The sequence below is a fragment of the Bactrocera neohumeralis genome, unplaced genomic scaffold, assembly GCF_024586455.1.
Source record: "Bactrocera neohumeralis isolate Rockhampton unplaced genomic scaffold, APGP_CSIRO_Bneo_wtdbg2-racon-allhic-juicebox.fasta_v2 cluster11, whole genome shotgun sequence".
In the NCBI taxonomy this organism is placed as follows: Eukaryota; Metazoa; Arthropoda; class Insecta; order Diptera; family Tephritidae; genus Bactrocera; species Bactrocera neohumeralis.
This window is the reverse complement of record NW_026089624.1, coordinates 3055726-3077879: the sequence shown is the minus strand read 5'-3', so window position 1 is coordinate 3077879 and position 22154 is coordinate 3055726. Positions and strand designations below refer to the sequence as shown.

General features: G+C 37.8%; 2 protein-coding genes and 1 non-coding gene across 3 annotated transcripts in view; 2 read left to right on the top strand and 1 right to left on the bottom strand.

The window, feature by feature from the left end:
• LOC126765855 (uncharacterized) overlaps positions 1–9493 on the top strand; it is a 41324-nt gene extending 31831 nt beyond the window's left edge. The window contains exon 3 of the mRNA XM_050483535.1: positions 9308–9493. Within this exon, the coding sequence (XP_050339492.1) occupies positions 9308–9493 (186 nt within the window). The remainder of the gene's footprint in view (positions 1–9307) is intronic.
• Positions 1–22154, top strand: part of LOC126765675 (uncharacterized) — a 784771-nt gene that overhangs the window by 121597 nt on the left and 641020 nt on the right. The gene's annotated exons all lie outside the window — the stretch shown is intronic.
• Positions 1098–1304, bottom strand: LOC126766344 (small nucleolar RNA U3). The gene has a single exon (XR_007668848.1). It is a non-coding gene; the product is annotated as a small nucleolar RNA U3 (small nucleolar RNA).

The following is a 22154-nucleotide window of genomic DNA, read 5'->3' as shown; positions in this document are numbered from 1 at the left end:
CTTAGTGATATTCAGAAATGCATATCATTTTGTATGAAAGAAAACTAGAACATTTAAATTCATTATGCACATTTTATAAAGCAAAGTCTAAATGAAGGAATTTTGACTCGGAAAGTAGTTCTGTCTCTTCGTTGCGGAAGGGAATATGCAGCGTAACCATATCTCTTTTATACTCTTCGAATTGGGTTGTCATATTATAATTTGTATATCTTATATCATGGTGTTTAGTCAATTTCTTGTATTCATTATTGACGTTGCATTTTTATTCCGCACAAAACTGGGCCAAAGTAAAATGAATTTTCTTTTTACTTTTCTTTGCAGTTTTTCAATAAATTTTAATAAGTTTCTTAATAAATTTAAATAAGTTTTTAAACAAATTTAAGTAAATTTACATGTATTTTCATTTATATTTAATTATCAATAAATTTTTTTAAAATTATTTGCCCTAGTTGTCCATTTTATTTTCTCATGCATTTCAGTCGATTTTTGTATAGAAATTTGACCGGCGTAGAAGCAAAATGCGAAACAATCATACATATATTATGTCGTTTGCACATTTGTCTGTATGTTTGCGAAAGCCCAGTAGCCCAGTGAGAAATTGGAATTAAAATTCAGCATCTAATCTAAATAATTAATAGTCTAATGAAAATTAACAAAATGTCTTTTAAGGATATATTCCCTATTATCTTTAAAAGACTTGGAACATAAAAGCCATTGCATGGCACCAAAGGCATTTAGAATCATAAAATATTTCTTGCAGGGCATATTTGGTTTTGCGCTATAGCCTTACGTGATGTTAATTCGTTGCTGGCTCGACAACGACTGAACGATAGAGCGTAAGCGTACGTGTGAAGTTAGTTTGCACAATTGTGCTAAGAAATGCCGACCACTGATGTATACGCATGTGCGCGTTCAGAAATTCAAAGAATTTGCACAAAAAAAGAGAGACGAAAGAAATAAAGTCATATAAAATAGTTAAGAATTCGCAAAAATGAAAGACAAACGAAAGAAAAATAATGCGCAAGCATACATAAGCGTACTGTACTTAATGACCGCATTATTTTTGCGTAAAACCTTGGAATTTATTCATTAAAATCACCACTCAGAAGTCGTTTTATCCGTTGTAAGCGAGCGATTTTCGAAGAAAAATAATTTCTGATATGCCACAATACAATATTAGAAATGAAGTTCATAAACCTCACGCTGTCAGATAAAACGATATACCCCGTCATCGCGGGTCGATTTCCAAAAAATTTAAATGAAGACTAACTACCAGAGATAAAGAGATGTCCAACTCCTCTCTCACTGGAAGTGAGAGAACAATTGCTAAACGTCAAAGCCACCTAAACTTTGACAGTTGACTGGATTGGGGAGGTTTTGACGTTTATCAATTGGAAACGAGCGATGGCCAGATTGAAATTATACCAAAAATATATGTGAACGGAGGAATTTGTTGCCGCTGTTCAAGATCGCTAATAAAAATTTAAAACAATGAATATCAAAGAAAATGCGAAATTTAAATATATTTCATAAAACGTTTTGTAATTTGATGCATAATAGAATAAATTTTCAATTACAAATGATTAAAAACATTTAATAATTGAGAACTAACAGGCTTAATTCACCTTATTAAGTATTGAAAGATCAAAAGCCAGGTGTTTTAATATACCATAAAATCATAAAAAAGGATTTAAGTAGTTTCGTCATATATTAAAAGTCCAATATATAATAATTTGCAATCGTAATAAAAGTTGGGTGTTTTAATTTAAAACGCCCAAAAATTCTTATTTTGTTCGATCTGGCCATAATGGAAAATGTTATAAAAAATCCTTATTTTGAGGCGCTCTCACACTGGAATAAGTTGGGCATCCCATTATCCCTGCTAACTACAGAAATGATCCTGTAAAGTATAGCCAGAGATAAAGAGATCCCCAACTCTCCTGTAACTGGAAATGTGAGAACCGCTCACCTACTGAACTTTGACAGTTGACTGGATAGGGTAGGTTCTGACGTTTTGTAATTGGAATGACTGGAACGGCCAGATTGAAATTATACCAAAAATATATGTGAACGAAGGAATTTGTTGCCGCTGTTCAAGATCGCTAATAAAAATTTAAAACAATGAAAATCAAAGAAAATGCGAAATTTAAATGTATTTCATAAAACGTTTTGTAATTTGATGCATAATAGAATAAATTTTCAATTACAAATGATTAAAAACATTTAATAATTGAGAACTAACAGGCTTAATTCACCTTATTAAGTATTGAAAGATCAAAAGAAGTCAGTTGTTTAAATATACCATAAAATCATAAAAAAGGACTTAGGTAGTTTCGTCATATATCAAAAGTCCAATATATAATAACTTGCAATCGTAATAAATGTTGGGTGTTTTAATTTAAAATGCCCAAAAATTCTTATTTTGTTCGATGTGGCCATAATGGAAAATGTTATAAAAAACGCTTATTTTGAGGCGCTCTCACACTGGAATAAGTTGTGTATCCCATTATCCAGGAATAATGGGATGCCCAACTCTCCTGTCACTGAAAATATGAGAGCCGCTCACCTACCGAACTTTGACAGTTGACTGGATTGGGTAGGTTTTGACGTTTTGCAATTGGAATGACTGGAACGGCCAGATTGAAATTATACGAAAAATATATGTGAACGGAGAAATTTGTTGCCGCCGTTCAAGATCGTTTATAAAAATTTAAAACAATGAAAATCAAAGAAAATGCGAAATTTAAACATATTTCATGAAACGTTTTGTAATTTGATGCATAATAGAAATCATTTTCTATTACAAATGATTAAAAACATTCATTAATTGACAACTAACGGGCTTAATTCACCTTATTAAGTATTGAAAGATCAAAAGTCAGTTGTTTTAATATATCATAAAATCATAAAAAAGGATTTAAGTGGTTTCGCCATACATATATACAAAGTCCAATATATAATAATTTGCAATCGTAATAAACGTTGGGCGTTTTAATTTAAATGCTCAAATGTTATAAAAAACGCTTATTTTGAGGCGCTCTCACACTGGAATAAGTTGGGCATCCCATTATCCCTGGTAAAGCCTTAATTTTTCAACGGCCAACGCAGACTATTTCAACCAAAATATACGCAAAATAGTTGAGAATTCGCAGAAATTAAAGACATACGAAAAAAAAAGTATAACTTCGATAATGCATAAGCATACAAACATACATATGCGCAGCAGCAGCAAGGAAAGAGGTAACAATCGCCGATCCATTGTATATTCCTTTCATGCATAACCAAACCATAATTAGGACAACGCAATACAAGTGTCAATGGTGGTGTTGGTGGTAAGCGCTTGAAAAGTTACGACGAGCACGTAGGTTCGAATCCCAACAGAATTTAGTTTTAATTGAAGTGGTGAACACAATGACTGCGACAGACTGCAGCAGCACGACAGTGAACTGAAAACGTCGTTGTGCACCTTACTACATGTACATTTTGAGAAGCAACAACAACACAATGGCCGGCATGTACACAAAACAACGCAGTTGTCCATTTTGTATGTACACAATTTCGTTGTGGCCATACTAATTCCATTTACTTCAATGAAATTTTAATATTTTCTTCAAAATGAAAGTTTTTATGCAAAAAATAAGTAAATAGGTAAATATTTTTGCTTTAAATTATCAATTGTTATTACAAATGATATAATAGAGCTATAATATAGCTAGCTTATGCTTTTATTTGTAAAATAACGTCAAGTTTGTTAGAGCTGTGAATAATTTCACATTTTACATATTAGTGGCATCACCACTCTACCTCCTCTTTCTATCTTCCGTTCTACTGTCAACTCTACTGTCGTCCTACTGTCGTTGGCAAAAATAGGAGGATATTGAAGTTAGCGAAAACGACAACTCCGGCCTGCAGTCGTGTCGTGCAGCTGTCAAAATAACACTGCCCATAAGAACGTGTGTATTTTAATATTTGACAGATGTAGTTTGCAGTCTGTCGCGCTCTATGTGTTCACCACTTGAATATGTCACCAACCAAAAATTGAAACATTGTTCTACAAAAAACAACAACAGCATAAGCATGGCAACATTGTGTTGTTGGTAGAAAAGCTGAGCTGTGCCGAAAGAAACGAACAGACGATCGCCGATTGTCACCGCTTCGCTTGCTGCTCGAACATCTTCGCAGACAAGGTTGAGTAGATTCATATTGAGCAAGGTTGCGCAACCTGAATCTAACGCAACCTTTTCCGAACTCGTATAAGAAGTATAACTCCAAAAAAAATCGATTTTTTGAAGATTCTAAAGTAGGCTCCCCCCTTAAGGAAGTGGATGTCAAACAACAGTGAGATCATAGCAACAATTCCAATAAATAGCGCAAATGAAGTAATAAAAATAGCAGAAAACGAAGCAATAAAAACATTGGGTATTCAATGGGATGCTACCAAAGACGTGTTTGGATTTAATACGAATCTTTCAACGCAAAAGCTAGTTACAAAAAGGATGGCTTTCACTAATAACAGTAATAGCAAAGTTTTTTGTACAGAAACGTTGGTTGATAAATCTGAACTGGGACCAGTTACTTGACGAGGATTTAACAAAAAAAATGGCAAAAGTTTATGCAGCATATACCAGAGATAAAAAGAGTAAAAATTCTTAGATGGTTTGAAACAAAAAACAACTTTAAATTTGAACTACATGGATTCGCAGATGCTTCAGAGAAGGCTTATGCAGCAGTTGTATATGCTAAAGTTGGATCAGTTATAACAATAGTTGCTGGTAAAACTAAAGTTAATCCAATTAAAAATAAGAAAACGTCGTCAAAACCTGAACTATGCGCGGCTCACCTACTTGCTAAATTGCTACAAAGGATAAAAACAGTTATCTACAGAGAAGTAAAAATATTTGCTTGGAGAGATTCATCTATAACGTTAGCATGGATAAATAATACTAAAATATTCTAGTTTAAACAAACTAATAAGAGTAGTAGCTTATATCTTACGATTTATAAAAATAATAAGAGGACAAAAATGTCCCGAATACTTAGTTAGGTCAGAAATGAAAGAAGCTGAAGAGTTGCAAAAACTTCAATTTAGAGAGGAAATTATGAGTTTAGAATTCAAAAAAAAATTAATAATAAAAGTAGCATTGCATGCTTAAATCCAATTTTGGATAGTAATGGAATCCTGCGTGTAGGAGGTATGTAGGTTGGGTAATGCGCATCTTAAATATAATCAAAAGCACCCAATAATATTAAATAAGTCACATCTATCATCATTAATAATTGAAAATGTACATTAAATAACCTTGCATGGAGGAAACAAGTTAATGGAAGCAATGATTAGAAGGAATTACTGGATTATTGGATTAAATAATTCCATAAAAAAGACAAATCGAACTTGTAGTCGTTGCATACGTTACCGCAAAGAAGTAGCAAAACAAATTATGGGAAATCTTCCAGAATTTCGAGTATCTATTTCAATTCCATTTACACACGTTGGTATAGACTATGCCGGACCAATCCGTATGAAATGTTCAAAAGGAAGAGGACAGAACACATTTAAAGGATACATAGCTGTATTTGTTTGTATGGCAACAAAAGCTATTCATTTAAAAGCAGTAAGTGATTTAACAACCGAAGCATTCCTAGCTGCTTGGAAAAGATTTTTTGCTAAAAGAGGTAAAAGTCAGCATATATACTCAGACAATGGAACAAATTTTTTCGGAGCTTGTAGAAGAGTAGATCTAGATTTCAAAATGGCAATCAAGAAAAATTCAACCGTAGCTCCAATATTAAAATCAGACAAGATTCAATGGCATTTTGGGCAGCCGTGATAGGCAGCGCTAGGGGAAAGTAAATTGACATTTGAAGAAATGATTACTTTGCTATCACAGATTGAAGCAGTACTAAATTTACGACCTCTATGTGCAATTGATAGTGAAAGCGATATGGACGTTTTAACACCTGGTCAGTTTTTAATAGGATGCCCAATAATAGATTGTCCTGAGGCAATTAATGATGCACAAATTTTTTTAAACGAGTTAAAGGGCGATTTTACATTTTTTATGTGTCTAATGTCCGAAGATACCGCGGAGTGCATAGCTACGTTTGATGTATTTTATATTTGTCGGGCAAGTGCATCGGCTACGATATTTTCGTGTCCTGGTTTATATACATTATTAATTTTGCACCATACTCTTCTATTAAATTTTTCCATCTTTTCATTTTGGTATTTGGATTTTTCTTCGGATATGGAAAATATTAGTGCTTGGTGATATGTGTAAATTGTTAAATCAGCAATGCCGTATAAATAATTACGTAATTTCTGTAAGGCCCAAACGATGGCTAGCATTTATTTTTCGTTGGCCTCTAATGCATTTTTATCTAATTTAATTTTTACGTTAGTGCTTTTGTTTTTAGATATATTTCCGTTTTCTCCTCTGAGATACAGCTGTGGACACAAAAATGACATATGTATATCTACTTTCTTGTGTTACAGTACCTATCATAAATGTTTTTAATGAATAACAAGTGTTTCGGTTTTTTTAAAAGGTTCACTATTTGTCTTCAATAACAGTACAAAATGAATTTGCAATTCATTGCTAAAAAAATAATCATAAAAAAATGCGAAAACTTTGGTATAATGAGCTGGACACAATGGCACTATCTAAAAAAGGTGAACAATTTAGTTCATATTGCATTTTTATAAATATTGTTCCATACAAACCTTTTTATTGGTAATATTTTGTGCTGTAACCTTTATTTTTAATGACTGCTTCACACCTGCGACCTATACGAGATTCTGATACTTAGCTTTAGGTACAGCGTACCAATTTTTTTTTAACGCAGACCAGATCCATATTTTTATAACTAACCTTTGCAATTTCAGTCTTAATTTCATTCCATAGGTTTTCAATTGGATTTAAGTCAGGGCTTTGCGCTGGCCAATCCAAAATATCTACCCTCTCGACAGAAAACCAATTTTTAACTAGCTTCGAGGGGTGTTTGGAATCGTAGATCAGTAGATGATGGGGATAGGAGATGTAGGTCCGCACATCATGCCAAGAAAATGTTCACCAAACCATAATATTTCCGCAACTATGCTTTATCGTCTTTTGAGTGTACCTAGGATTATATTCATGGCACTTAGGTTAGGTTAAGTTAGATGGCTGATCAAAGATCGCACATGGACTAATAGATATTGTCCTTTGTGAAGCCATTGAAAAATCGAACTCCCGTGTTCGGTTTTAGAGATCGGCAAACCGCCTAATAGCCAAAACAAATTTGCAGAGGCGCTTAATTTCTATTCCCGCCAGATCGGTAGGATGACGATGCCGCTGTGGCCCGGCACCCATACAAGTCTTATAATAAAAGCTCTCGCCGCCAGAGACAATGACGCCAGACACTCTTCGACCAACCCTGAACCCACTGTTAATGAGTTCAAGGATAGTATCGCCGCTCTGCTATCTGAGTGAATGGTCACTTTTTTGAACGTAGACACTCTCTTGAGCAGCAAATCTGCTGCTACCTTGATGGCTGCAACCACAGCCTGGAAGACACTGCGATAGTCGGGAAGCCTGAAGCTGGATTTGATAGAAAACTCCCGACAGTAGACCCCTCCAATAACCTTCCCTACAAACTTTGACCCATCCGTAAAGAAGCTTACTGCCGTCGTCAAACTCCGGTGGCTCCTTCTCTGCACCTATACCGACGAGGGAGGTTTGGGAGGGAAGAAGTCGTTGGAGGAGAGGCCACCGGAGTTTGATATGGCGACTCCATGATCCAGATAATCCGGTATGCAGTCAAAGCTTGTGAGGATATCCGAGTGTTCAGATACACGCTCCTTTAGGAACCCAGATCCTCTGAGCCTAATAGCCACCTTTGCCGCCATACACCTTCTGGCAATATCCACCGGCGTTATGTTCACAATTGCATTAAGTGCAATGGTTGGGGTGGACCTTAATGCACCGCACATGCTGATAAGCGCAGCTTGTTGAACGCTCTCAAGTTTCGTTGGAAATGTGGTCTTCTGTAAAGCCCTCCAACACATAAAGACTCCATAGAACATTTGACTATGGTGTCATAGAGCCAGAGTACCACCTTCTGTGAGAGGCCACACCTCTTGCCAATAGCTCCTCTACAGCAGTATAGGGCAGTCGATGCCTTTTTGGCTCTCTCTTCGATATTGGCCTTCCATGAAAGCTTCTTATCCAGGATGAGCCCTAAATACTTTACTGTATCCGCCGGTTGCAGGCGAATACCTCCCATTTGCAGCAACGGTGCTACATGGATCTTGTACATTCTACTAAATAAAACCATTTCTGTTTTATTTGGATTGATGGCGAGTCCACTTCCGATCGCCCATTTTGTTACAACGCTGAGATATCCCTCCGTCAACTTTCCTTTCACCATAAGTGCTACATCGTCTGCATAGGCATTTACCTGACAGCCAAGATCTTCTAGCTTTTTGAAAAGGTCGTTAACGACAAGGATCCATAGAAGAGGAGAAAGAACTCCCCCCGGAGGGGTTCCCCTGCTCAAACTATGCCCCGCGCTCGCACTGCCCCAATCTGTTTCGACCAATCTGTCGCACAGAAGACTGAAAATGAGGTGCTTGACCGTCTAGGGCAGTTATGACTGCCTCTGGCAGGACGTTGTTGAAAGCTTCTTCAATATCAAGGAAGGTCCCTACAGCGAAGTCCTTACCCTCAATTGCTTCCTCAAGCCACGACACGCTAGTGTGAAGGGCAGTGTTCACTGACCTTCCTTTACGATACGCATGTTGCGCTCCTGATAGATAGTCTCTCGGAACGCGCCTTCTTAGATACCAGTCCAGCAGTCTCTCCATAGCTTTTAGTAAAAAGAAGGAGAGGCTGATGGGCCTGAAATCCTTGGCCGTGACGTGGGAGCCCCTGCCAGCCTGCGGGATGAACGTAATTCTGACTCGTCTCCAGGCCCCCGGGATGTAACCTAATCTAATGCAGCTCGCATAGATCGGTGCCAACCAGCTGCACGATACCTTAAGAGCCTGATGCAGCTGAGCTGGTATGATGCCGTTCGATCCCGGGGACTTGAACGGTTTGAACCAATTTATCGCCCAAGTCAAGTGACACTCATCCAGAAGGTCGACAAAAGCCGTGTAAGCAGTATGCCGGCTAGACTAAATCCGATATACCTATGATCAGAAAAGGAGTGGTCATCGAGAACCCTCCAGTTTGAGATCAGCGGTGCAATCGCGTGTGAGGCTAGGGCGAGGTCGAAAACCTCCTCCCTACCTGCGGTCACAATAGTTGGAGAATTTCTCCTATTGCAGATGCGAAGATTTTCGCTAACAATAAAATCAAAAAGCGACTCACCTCCAGTGTTGGTATCTGAGCTCCCTCAGACCGAATGTCGCAAGTTGGCGTCCGAACCGATGATGTCACCGGCACCATTCCGAGACGCTTCAGCCAAGGCCCTCCTTAGCAATGCGGGAAGCGGCTCCACCTCATCATCGTGAGGCATATACGCGGAGATGAGCCAGACATTCCCGGTGTCGCACCTCCAGAACTCGCAAGAGGTTTGGGTCATTATCCATGGCCGTTTGACCATCACTAACGTCTTCCGCCTTCTCCTCCGCATCTGCAGCTTGAGTGTCATTAGCCCTGGCATCCGTCGGGAATACCTTCAGTACTACCATCTCGAACCCATAACTGATGGCTCCCTTGGTTTTGCTGAGAGGACCGATGGACTCCTCGTTAAGCATTATCAGCGCCTGCTGATATGGTTCATCGGTTCTGTCCAGCCTTATGACCCTCCAGTCATGCGCGGGAAGTGAGGGGTTGCAGTACCTGAGGATTTTCTCGATCTCTTTCGCAGTGGACGGTTCGGCTGGCAGCCAGACGCGAGCCCTAGGGCGAAGAGGAAGATCCTCTTTGTCCACGGCCTTCAGTCTGGCTCCCTTCCAGACCTGCCCCATCAGAGATACTGCCTTCTTATATAAGATGGCCGATCTTTCATCGGCGCATCAAGTCAGCTTGTGCAGCCCATGGCGCCAATCGGCACTAACACATTTTGGGGGTGGCCCAGTGTTTTCCTTAACCACCTTGAGGAAGACTGAAGAGATAGCCGCCGCTACTCTCCCACTCTTCATGGGAGATAGCGCCGTCCTCCCTGCTGCGGTCGAGCACACCAAGTACTCTTGCACCAGCGCCTTTAGCGATTTCGCTGAAGGGTGACGCAGCCCCCGTTCGCGGTTTTTTGCCAAGGGATGTTTCTCCCTCATGCGACCTTTGCAGTTTAACTGTTGGTTCTGGTCTCTTTGTTTCGAGTCGTGACCTATCGGTCTCGCTCTCACTAAGCACCTTCTTGGCCCACTCAAGTGTGTTAGCATGCTGCTCAGATACCTGATCAGCATGCTTACCACCGTAGCCTTCCACGATTTTTGCCGTTAATCGACGGTCCGACTTCAGCTTCCTAGCTAAAGCACCTTTGCCCCCTGTGGATCCCTTCATAAATTTAGCAGAAGTTCCTCTGCTAGTGCTGGTGTATGAAGGCTCCACCCTTCACTACCTTCTTTTCTGTCGGGTTTGCTCCGGTTTCCCCCATCTTGCCGCCTGAAGCGGAGACTCCTACCGGGGTCTTAGTCCTGTTTCTGCAGCTACTTGACGATGGTTTCGTCGCCCCGGGAGCAGCAGGCCTGCCTGGGACATATCTGGGTGTCGATTTCGACGCCCCTTCACCTCCCTTCTCGTCAGTACTTCTTTTAAAAGTGTCCATGCTACAAGGTCCCCCCTCAGAGCCGCTATCCGTCCACCGGAAGGTATGGTCCCAAGGTTATCTCAGTGATGAGGCCAAGGCGAGGGTTGACGTACGCCCTTATGAGGCAGAACGTTCAAAGCCGACCAGCGTAAAGAAGGAATCCTCTTAACTTACACCTACCACGCCAACTTAACGACGACGTTGGCGGGGGGACGTACTCTGAGGCCTGCCAGGGTTCGACATTAGCCCGACAGCCATTTCTGAAGAGTGTCACCCCATCATACTCAGGTGGCAGAATGCCGCCACCACCAACCCAGGGTTCTAACATATCCAAATAAGTATTCCTATTCTAAAAGCCAGTTCGATGCCAAAAAGTCGTCTAGGGAGTTGTAGACCATTTAGCGTTACCCAGGATGCACCCCCTCAGGGATTTGCTATCTTGACGTGATGATCCAAAGAGCGATGCTTGCGGTAGCGTAGCTACCAGTAGGGCCACCAATGCCGGTAAGGTCGATGGTGAATATCGAAGCTAAAAGCAACCCACAACATATCAGCGTCTGTTACTATAAGTACGGCTGAAAGCGGATGTCTGTACTTGTATCAAGCGGTTCGCTATATAAATGTGTAAGGGAAACCACTGAAGTATACTTCCCAGCATATCATATGACAATGATAGTACAACCAAAACAATGGCCCTCAGTCTCCGGCAAATCGAGGGTGCTAAGAATCCCCGGAGGTAAAACAAAACAAACTTTAAACATCGGAACATTGAACACAAGAAGTTTATACGAGCCTGGAAAACTAGCTAATACGATTTTAGAAATGGAAAAATTAGACATCGATTTACTTGGCATAAGTGAAACATGGTGGCCAGATTGTGGAGAATTTATTTCCCAAAATACAAAGTCCTTTTTCTCTGGCAACCAAACTAAAAATCACCGCAATGGTGTAGGCATTATAGTAAAAGAAAACATTGCAAAATCTGTCATCGGATTCATGCCGAAATCTGATAGATCAATGATGCTAAAGTTATTTGCAAAACCACTGAATATTAATATTATTCAAGTCTATGCTCCAACGGCCGACAAAAGTGATGACGAAATAGAAACTTTCTATGATGAACTAGACGAACTTATGCGATTAACAAAACCATACGAAATAAATATAATTCAAGGCGATTTTAATGCAAAAGTTGGAAGAGAAAAAGTCGAAGGAGTTGCATTCCAATACGGCTTAGGTGAAAGAAATGAGAGAGGAGATCGACTAATTCAATTTTGTCAAGAACACAAATTAATAATTTCGAACACATTACTTAGCTTGCCTCCCAGAAGACTTTATACATGGAAATCTCCATCGGACGCCTCTGATAATATCATCAGAAATCAAATAGATTACATTCTGATAAATAATGGCTTCTGTTCCTCAATAAAAAAAAGTCAATACATATCCAGGAGCGGATGTACCTTCGGATCACAACATGCTACTGGCAAAATTGCGTGTAAGGCTAGCCGTAATTAAAAAAAGTAAGCCTCAATTTAAGCTAAATGTTGATAAGTTGTGAGACGAAAGTGTGAAACGCCTATTTGAAAGTGAAATCAATGAAAAAATAAATGATATCCCATCAGGAAGTGCGGAAAGTATATGGAGCGACTTAAAAGAGATAATTTGTACTATAGCAAAAAAACTCTCTTGGAATAAAAAAGAAAGAAAAATTATAAAAATAATTGGATGACAGATGACATATTAAAACTAATAAGTAAACGCCGGGAATATAAAAATAAAAACACTGACATGTATAGACAACTGAATAGGAAAATAAGGAAGATGATCCGTAATGCAAAAACAAGCTGAATAAACAATGAATGCCAAGAAATTGAAAGACTACAATTTTTACATGATACCTTCCATTTATACAAAAAATTGAAAGAAGCCGTAGGTATTCATCGTAAAAATCCGCCCTCAATCCTCATAAATAAAAACAATGAGGTGGTATTTGATATAAATGAAAAGAAAAGTATATGGAAAAAATATATTGAAAACGTTTTTTTCATCTTCATCACAGACCAACTGGCAATTATATTACGAAAGGCGAAATAGAGAGAGCTATACAATCCATGAAAAATTACAAAGCAAGAGATACGGATGAGGTTCCAGCTGAAATTTTAAAGTTAATAAATGACAAAAATATGACTCTCTTAGTAAAGCTTTTTAACCAAGTTTATGACATTGGCCAATATCCAAAAGACTGGTTAAAATCAACATTCATACCACTACCTAAGAAAAATAATGCGAAACATTGTAGTGAGTAAAGACTAATTAGTCTAATGTCACATGCTCTTAAGATATTTCTAAAAGTCATTCACGCCAGAATATATAAGAAATATGAAGAGTAGGGTGTCTCATTCTGAGTCAACCTTTTTTTTTCAACTGAAAAACGGGCTAAAAACTTTCGAAAATGTGAAAAAGAAAGTCACTCAAAAGACGGAGGTGCCTCTTTAAAATTTTCAGTTTTCCATATAAATTACATGGAAAAAAAAATCATTTTTTTATGGTCGTTATTGTGTGGAGGTTATTATATGTGCACGCGATGGCTGCCAGTAGGGATGCTAAACTCGATTCCGATTCTACTCGAAAATCGAGTTTTCTCGTAAAATAATCGATTTTTCGAATGTCAAGAATCGATTCTTAATCGACTTCGACTACTGAAGATCGATTCCGAAAAATCGATTATTTTACGAGAAAACTCGATTTTCGAGTAGAATACCTACCTAGTACATATTATGAGCTTATTAATATTGTACATATTATTAAATGTTATATGATCACCAATATTCGAATACGAATTGGAAAATAAAGAAGAAGAAGAAGAAGAAGGATGCACCAATGTAGAGGCGACCTGCACTACATCGTAAAATGCATGGCACTTAGGACGATGTACAAATATTCTGACATCTTGTTAACCTTTGTTTCGTCACTCCACAATATATTTTTCTAAAAAGTTAAGCTTTTCTCTTGACGAGCTTTGGTGAAGAGCAGTCGTTTTGAAATATTTCTTTTTGAAAGGAGTAGTTTCTTCCTCGATATGCGTCCTAACAATTTTGCCTGTTTGAAATATCTTCTGACAAGTCTAGAGGACATTTATAAGCCCTAATATTGATTGATATCAGCTGCTACCTACCGTGATGATTTAAATAGATCACTTTTGGCGATCTTGGCTTCCGAATCCTGTCTTTCACCAATACTTGGGAATTCTCCATACATGATTTGATTGCGTTGTATACTTTTTACGAGAAATTTGTATACGTTTAACAATTTCGGCCACTTCTTGCCCTTTTTCATACATTTTCCAATTTATTCCCCTTTCTTCTAATGTACTATGCTTTCCGGATCCAATTTTGTATTATTTCTTCACTGAAATACTTTTAATTCTTTATATTTCAACAACACAAAAAATTGTGTTCTTAAATCAAAATCTGCGCGAGTATTACTTCGGCGAAGTAATCTGTGCCATTTATGTGTCCTTTCAAAATCAGCATTGACTATGCATAATTTTTAAGGGTAAAAAAAAGCAAATCGTAACGGAATATTTGCGCAGCACAGTACAACTCTAGTACAGCAGCACCAAATTGAATGCAACATTTTTACATTTTAAACTTAAACAATATTAGCATTTATATGACATGAAACTTTGTGCCATTTATGTGTTCATAGTTGTATATGGTTAAAGGCTTTGCAGATATGTGCAAAATTTTGGACGAATTTCTTATAGTATGAAGCTAAACCTAGAAAACAGCGCAAATCTTTTAAATTTTCCGGTATACTATACGAGGTATGACAATTAATTAATGAGACCATAAAAACCGTATATTTGAAAATTATTCTACAACTCTGCCATCCCCTTCAAAGTAGTCCCCTTGGGCAGCTATATAGCGATTCCAGCGCGTTTCCCATGCTTCGTAAAATTTCTGGAACGCTTCGACTGGGATGTCCGCGAGTACCCTCGTCACGGGCGCCTGGATGTCTGTAATCGATGAGTTCCTTTGACCACAGATTTTGTTTTAGGAAACAAAAAAAAAGTCACAGCTGCACGGCTGTTGCAACACGGCGATCCCTTTAGAGGCCGAATACTGGGACACGCTGAGGGCGTTGTGGCACGCCGCGTTGTCGTGATGAAGGATCCAGTTACGAGCGATGTCTGGGCGCACCCTGTTGACTCATTTTCGCAATCTTTCGAGTACTTGGCAATAGTAGACTTGATTCACAGTTTTTCCCGGTGGAACGAATTCTTTGTGGACGATTCCACGGCTATCAAAAAAGGCAATAATCATCGCTTTCACCTTCAACTTGCTCATGCGAGCTTTTTTCGGGCGGGGGGCGCGCGGAGACAACGATTGTGAGCTTGGGCACGACTGGGCACGACTAAGAGCACTATCACCATACACTCTTACAATTTTAGCGTACGTTTCCGAAGCTGTTTCGCCCAATGTGGCGCAAAATTTCATCGCGACGCGTTGCTCTTGATTTCGTTTTTACATTTTCGTGACGAGCACTACAAACACACGTCTAATCAACTTGACGCAGCAGGCGAACTGAACAAGCTAGAGCGATGGTACATATACATATCAAGGGAGAGGGGAGGGATGCCGGAAAAAGAAAGAGATTTTCAAGGTCACAGGCTTACCACAAGCGCAGCAATAACATCAGTCTCATTACTTAATTGTCAAACCTAGTATTTTTTTATGACTTCTATTTTTCCAGGATCTACCGTCACTCTACCATTTTTATCACGTGATCAAAATTCTGCTTGGGTTTGGAAGAACTTTGAATTTTCTTCAGACATTTTCATATTGGCATTGTGTAGTGTTTGTACTATATTAGTTATGTCTCTCATATGCTCTTTGGGTGTGGTCGATTATATCAGGACGTCATCTATGAATATAGGCATATGCACCATCTTTGGAATGTAGAATGTGTTGCGTTCTTTAACCCAAAGGGCAGTCTAAGGCATTCATATTTGGCTTCATTTATTGAGAAGGCCGTTTTTTCTCTGTCTTCTTTCCTAATTATTATTTGGTGAAATTCTGCCTCTAAATCTAACGTTGTGAAGTATCTTGCTTCTCCTAAGTTCTGCAGAGTCATATTTATACCTGGTATGGGGTGCCTATCAGCCATCTGTTCCCTTCTTTGAAACTGTCCATATGTGAGCATTATAAGAGCTTTTGCTTTCTTTAATTACACCATTAGCAGGCCCGTAGCTAGCTTTTCATTTCGGGGGGGGCTGAAGTAAAAACATATATAAACTTTAAATTTTCTGTTTATTAAAAAAACAATATAAATTCATATACATATTACTTAAATTATTTGGTAGTTGTTACCTAAATAAGTAATATTTTTCTTTTCTTCTTGTTTGCCATATCATTAATTACTTCATCTGGATCTATTTTAATATCCCAGTGCACTGCAATAACAGCAAGTGCACTCAGCCGCTCATTGCTCATCACACTGCGTGGTAAAGTTTTTATTCTTTTTAAGGTTGAAAAAGTTCTTTCAACGGAAGCGGTCGTCACTGGAAGAGTTGCTAAAATCGTAAGTAGTGAATATTTTTAAAATACGTTACATCGCAATGTTTCAGTTATTTCAACACTTCTATGGTTGGATCTATTGTTGATAAGCTGGCACACCACAATCGATACTCTGATTTTAATGCTGGCATTGATATTTGCTCCTCGAAGTAAATAGTTAAATTTTTTAATTCTCCGGCATTATCAATTGCAGCAAAACCTGGGAGTAGAATTTGAAATGACGAGAGTATATCCTCATTCTCTAATAAACGTTTTGTCATGTTTTGAATCAGAGCATCAACGCATGGAATAAATATTGTAACTCTGAAGTGGCTTTCAGGGGTTGTGCAAGGTGGATTAGCACGAGTAGTTTGACGCGAAGTCACTCTATGCACTACAAGATCTGTGTCAAAAAGATCTTTAGACATTTGTGATGCTGTTTGGAAAATATCGTTGAAAAAACCATCCGCTGTTTCTCTTATCTGGTACAGAGTTGTTATTAACTCTTTTGCTCGGTTCATTGCTGATACAAAATCCATAGATTTTTCTTGGAGTTGCACAGACAGTGACAGCGTTAAGCTGAACAATTGCTCACAGACGAATAGACTAAGCAAAAAATCGCTTTTCTCTACCGCTGCTAAGAAGGCTGACGCTTTAGACGAAATGGACCATGTCTTACTCGAAATTATTTCCAAACTTAGTACAATGAATTTGAAAAGCTCCACAATGCTTATAATGCTTTCATGCCTTTCTATAAACCTTGTTTCACAAAGGCGAACAAGTCGTCTTTTTTTACTTTCTGGTGCGTGCTCCTGTATAACGTCCTGGAAAGTTGTGTTTGCATTTGAATGGTTTCTAAATAAATTTGCTATTTCATTGACAATACCAAGGCAGTTCCGTATTGAAGGTAATGACATAGTATTAGAAAGCGCAAGGTTCAATCGGTGACTAGCGCAATGAACATATCGTGCATTTGGATACAGTTGTCTTATCCTGGTTTGCACTCCACTTAAATGCCCTGACATGTTTGCTGCTCCGTCATATCCCTGTCCAACCAACTTCGCCATATCAAGATGGAGATCTGTACAACGCTTAAGTATGACTTTTGATAAGTTTTCAGAAGACTGATCGGTAAGAAGTCTACATACCGCAGACATAACGAAAGTTGCTCTTTACCTGCAACATCCATTGTTTCATCACCAAGAATGCTAAAACACTTTGCGCTATTCACTTTATTAATTATTTTGCTTGTCACAATATTAGCGCCAGTCTCGAGAATCTCATTTTGAATATCTGGACTTAAATATTTGGCATTCTTAGCTATTCGCGATTTGAGCTCTCAAATTTTCATCGCCAGCATCCAATCTGAAGCGTAATAGGGCTCTAAATTTTCCATCCTTCTGTTCAGGCCGAGTTAATGACAGCGCGCCGCTATCATGGTTGCCTCTTAAAGGAAGTTCTTGCTCTGCGCAAAAAAGGATTGTTTCAATAATAGGTTTGAGAGCATTTCTATTTTCTTCTACTTCCTTTGCGCGCTGCATATCCAATCGAGACCTTATCTCTTGTTTGCTAGATAGCACATTTAAGAATGAAGTGGCCTTTGAACACATTCTAAATGGTATATGTTTTGCTTGTGTTTATTAAAATTCTCTTTTGCATTCTTCCATTTTCGATAGCCAGTTACAAAATGTCCAGGATTTTGATGCCCACCTTTTCCCACACCTTCGTGAAAAAATAACCAACAAGGCTTACAAAAAACGCTGTCTCCACTTTTGGAGTAGGCAAGCCAAGCGAAATCTCCATCTGTAATCCACTTCTTTTGAAAACATCTTTTTTGCGATTTTGTTTCTGTAGCTGGAAATTCAAATGGTTCCTTTGGAAGCAATGTCGATGTGAGAATATTTTTTTTTGTTGTGTCGTCTAAAGACTTGTTATTTGCCTTAGCAATGTCAAACTGATCCGCTTGTCAAATATCAAGACTCTCTTCAGGTTGGAATGCATCAACCATGTCTATTTCAGGAGTTTGATTTAAACTGTCATGCTGATCTAGATATGTATTAACAAAGAAATTTGAAAATCTTTAATTTATTATTTTGTTTGCATTCTTTTTTACCTTTCTCAGTGACATCAACTAAAGAACTTGAACTACACACATTTGTAGTGCTTGGATTTTCCAAAACAACATCTATAAATATTTAAACAAATAGACAAAAAACAACATAGAAGAAAAACATTAACCATAATTACAACAAACACATGTATGAACTTAAACAGCGTAATATGATGTACTACAAAAACTAGTTAAATTTGTCAACACTTTTCTTAAGAATTTATGCACATACATTTATTATTATTTCTTATTGTTGTTATTGTTATTTGTTATTTACATACATAAATAACATACTGGTAGTTTGTTTAAATTCAGTGACTTGGATTATGTTAGATTAACATAATCAATAATTTCTCCTGAAATCAACCATAATCACTCTTAATATAATGCATATTTAACTGGGTTTTTAGGAAGTAGATTTAGAGTTAAATTTTAGCACTGACCACTTTGCTTTGGTTTAAAAAAAAAAATGAAATAGTTTTTTGATTTTTTGATCGCTTTATCTTTTTGGTTTAGTTTTTATTTATTTTTTAATCTTATTTTTCGACACTTCTTTACACTTGCATAAAACTTTCAATAATGAACCAGCCAAACAAGTGAGATACCTACACATAACATGTACATATATGCTCAAAATAACGGTATTTTGTAGTATTACGCCGAATTGCATAGTATGACACTTCAGATTTTGTTGTTGCTTTTTTGTTTACATATATATGCCAATAATCTAAAACAGTCGTGTGCAAGCCTCAATACTACTACATTTTACGTTTGCGCTGCATAAATACTACTACACGTTGTCGCTGCCAAGTACGCTGGACATGATAATATTACCCCAAAAATGCTAATTGAGTTACCAAATATTGCTGTAGAAGTGCTCTCTTCGCTCTTCAGTGCAATTCTTAATCTCGGATACTATCCTATTTCATGGAAAAAGTCGCAGATTATCTTGGTAGATAAACCTGGGAAAGACTTAACACAGCCGTCTTCATACAGACCAATCAGTCTTCTACCCTGTCTTTCTAAAATATTTGAAAAAGTGTTACTAACAAAGATGTCTCCTTTCCTCCACGAAAATAATATAATACCAACGCACCAATTCGGGTTTCGTGAAAAACATAGCACGATAGAGCAAGTAAATAGAATTACTAACGAAATAAGAAAAGCATTTGAGCAAAGAGAGTACTGTTCAGCTTTATTTCTAGACGTGGCTCAGGCGTTTGATAAGGTGTGGCATGAAGGCCTTTTGTATAAGATTAAAAACATTCTACCTATAGAATTGTATAAAACATTCGAGTCTTATTTAAAAAATAGACAATTTATGGTAAAAGTGGGAGATTTCATATCTGACGAACGACAGATAAGGGCTGGTGTACCCCAGGGTAGTGTTTTAGGCCCAACTCTTTACATCATATATACAGCAGATCTTCCTACAGCTAATAATATATTGACCTCAACTTTTGCGGATGACACAGCTTTAGTGAGCCGTAACAAATGCCACATAATAGCATCAAGAATATTAGCCGAGCACTTAAGGTCTGTCGAAGAATGGCTAGCCAACTGGCGTATAAATGTAAATGAACAAAAATGCAAGCATGTTACGTTCTCACTAAGACCTAAAATGTGTCCGGCAGTAAAAATGAGCAATATTCTAGTACCCCAAGCGAACGACGTAACTTATCTTGGTATTCACCTAAATAGAAGACTTACGTGGAGAAAACACATATCTAGTAAAATAACTTGCATGAAGATAAGAGCTGCAAATTTAAATTGGCTTTTAAATAAAAACTCTAAACTTAGCCTAGACAACAAAGTGCTTTTATATAATGCGGCCATAAAGCCGATTTGGATGTATGGCATTCAACTGTGCAGTACGACGTGTACAACTAATATTGGTATAATACAAAGGTTCCAATCAAAAATGCTTAGAACAATCACGTGTTCACCATGGTACATGCGTAATGAAAATATCCATAAAGACCTTGGTATTTCTATGGTAAAGAAAGAAGTAGAAGACAGCAGAATTAAATATATATCTAAACTCCGAGATCACCCAAACCTTTTGGCTAATGCTTTGGTACATTCCTGCGATCAAACACGCCTTAAAAGAAGAGATATGCCTGCGTACTAAGGAGCAACGTATCACCAAAACAGCTCACTTGCTTGAGTTTGTCTGGTTTTTAAATAGATTTAAGATTTTAAAACTTATTGTTAGGCTTTTAAAACAAAAAGCAGATTCAATAAATAAAAAAAGATATTGCAAAAAAAAAAAAAAAAGTACGCTGAACAAATTAGTATGTTTGTTGTAGAACAACAGCAACAAACGCCGATTCTTTGTCTAGACCTAGCGTACGTGTTCAGTCGCTTTCGTGTTTATGTAAGATTTTTCGCAGTAGCAGAATTATCGCTCAAACACTAGTGTTTGGTATTTTATTGCGTCTTTCGCAATTGAGCATCACTGATCTAAAATACTCACTACATAAATCGAATGTAAATGTTTTATTTGGCGCGTGCCATATGTTTTGTATTTCGCATAGATCTTAACGCTGACGAAACGGCGACAGTCAGTCACCGTCTAGTGTAGTTGCGTACGACTGTTATAGGTTTGAGCTGAGCTGTGTATAAGAGTTTCAAAAGATTCAGACAGTGATAAATCTTTTTTATTTGCGATTTATTTAAAAACAATTCCTTATTTCGGAGGGGGCTTCAGCCCTCTAGCACCCCCCTCCCCCCCGGGCTACGTGCCTGACCATTAGATAAACTTTTATTTATTTATTATTTTACAAAACCCTGATCTGTATATGGGTAGGGCTACTGCCTCACCCAAACAGGATCGCTGGTTCCTGTTCTAATTTCTACCTTTATTGTGGTAGTGTATAGTAAATTCTTATTTTGGTAATTATTTTTCATTAAATTCTCTACTTGATCCTCAAATTGTTTTTCTCCTACTGTGTAATTTGCTACTACACTTTTAGAGTGGTTTGATAGTTTAGTAAATATTATGAAGTACTTGAACATATCTATCTTTGTTTAACATCCCATTGGGTAGGGTATGCACAACTCACTTACACCCGCTATTAAACATACAAATGAAAATGCGCGAGTAATTTTGTGTACAATTAACTTTAATGTTTGATAAATTTAAAATACGATACAATTTTCAATAGATCGAAATAGAATTGGAACTTCGGTGTTTAAATTAGCCCAGTGCGAAATTGTTGTTGAATCACGTAGAGTTCTGGCGAATTTTGTATGGAACGAAAGCTGCTAACAGTGAGGTATAGGGCGGTAAGGTTAAAACGAAAGTAAAGTCTACGCGGCGCAGTGGGGAATCGGATCGTGTCGAACGAATTGCGTAAGCGAATGTATCTGCTTTCTCGTTGTCCATCCTTTTTGATAAGCTTGTTGGTGTATAGGCTTGTGTTGTCGTGTTCTCAGCTGTGGTGAACTAAGCTGTCTTACTAGGGTGCGCCAGTTTTTGCCGGGTAGAGTGGGTGGATGCTTAAGTCATTTAAACATCCTGGGCCCCCTAGGCGAATATTTTGCCTAGTATTAAGCTTTTATGCTGTTGCATGTATTTCGGCGTACTGCTGGTAGAGTAGCCGAGTGTGCAGAACACATGCTATAAATGTTGGTTTTAAACATAGTATTTGGCATGGTATGTAATAATATTAGCTTATACATATATGCATAAAAAAAGAAAATATATTTTTTAGATTTAGGTTTTTAAATTTCTAGTGATTATTTTG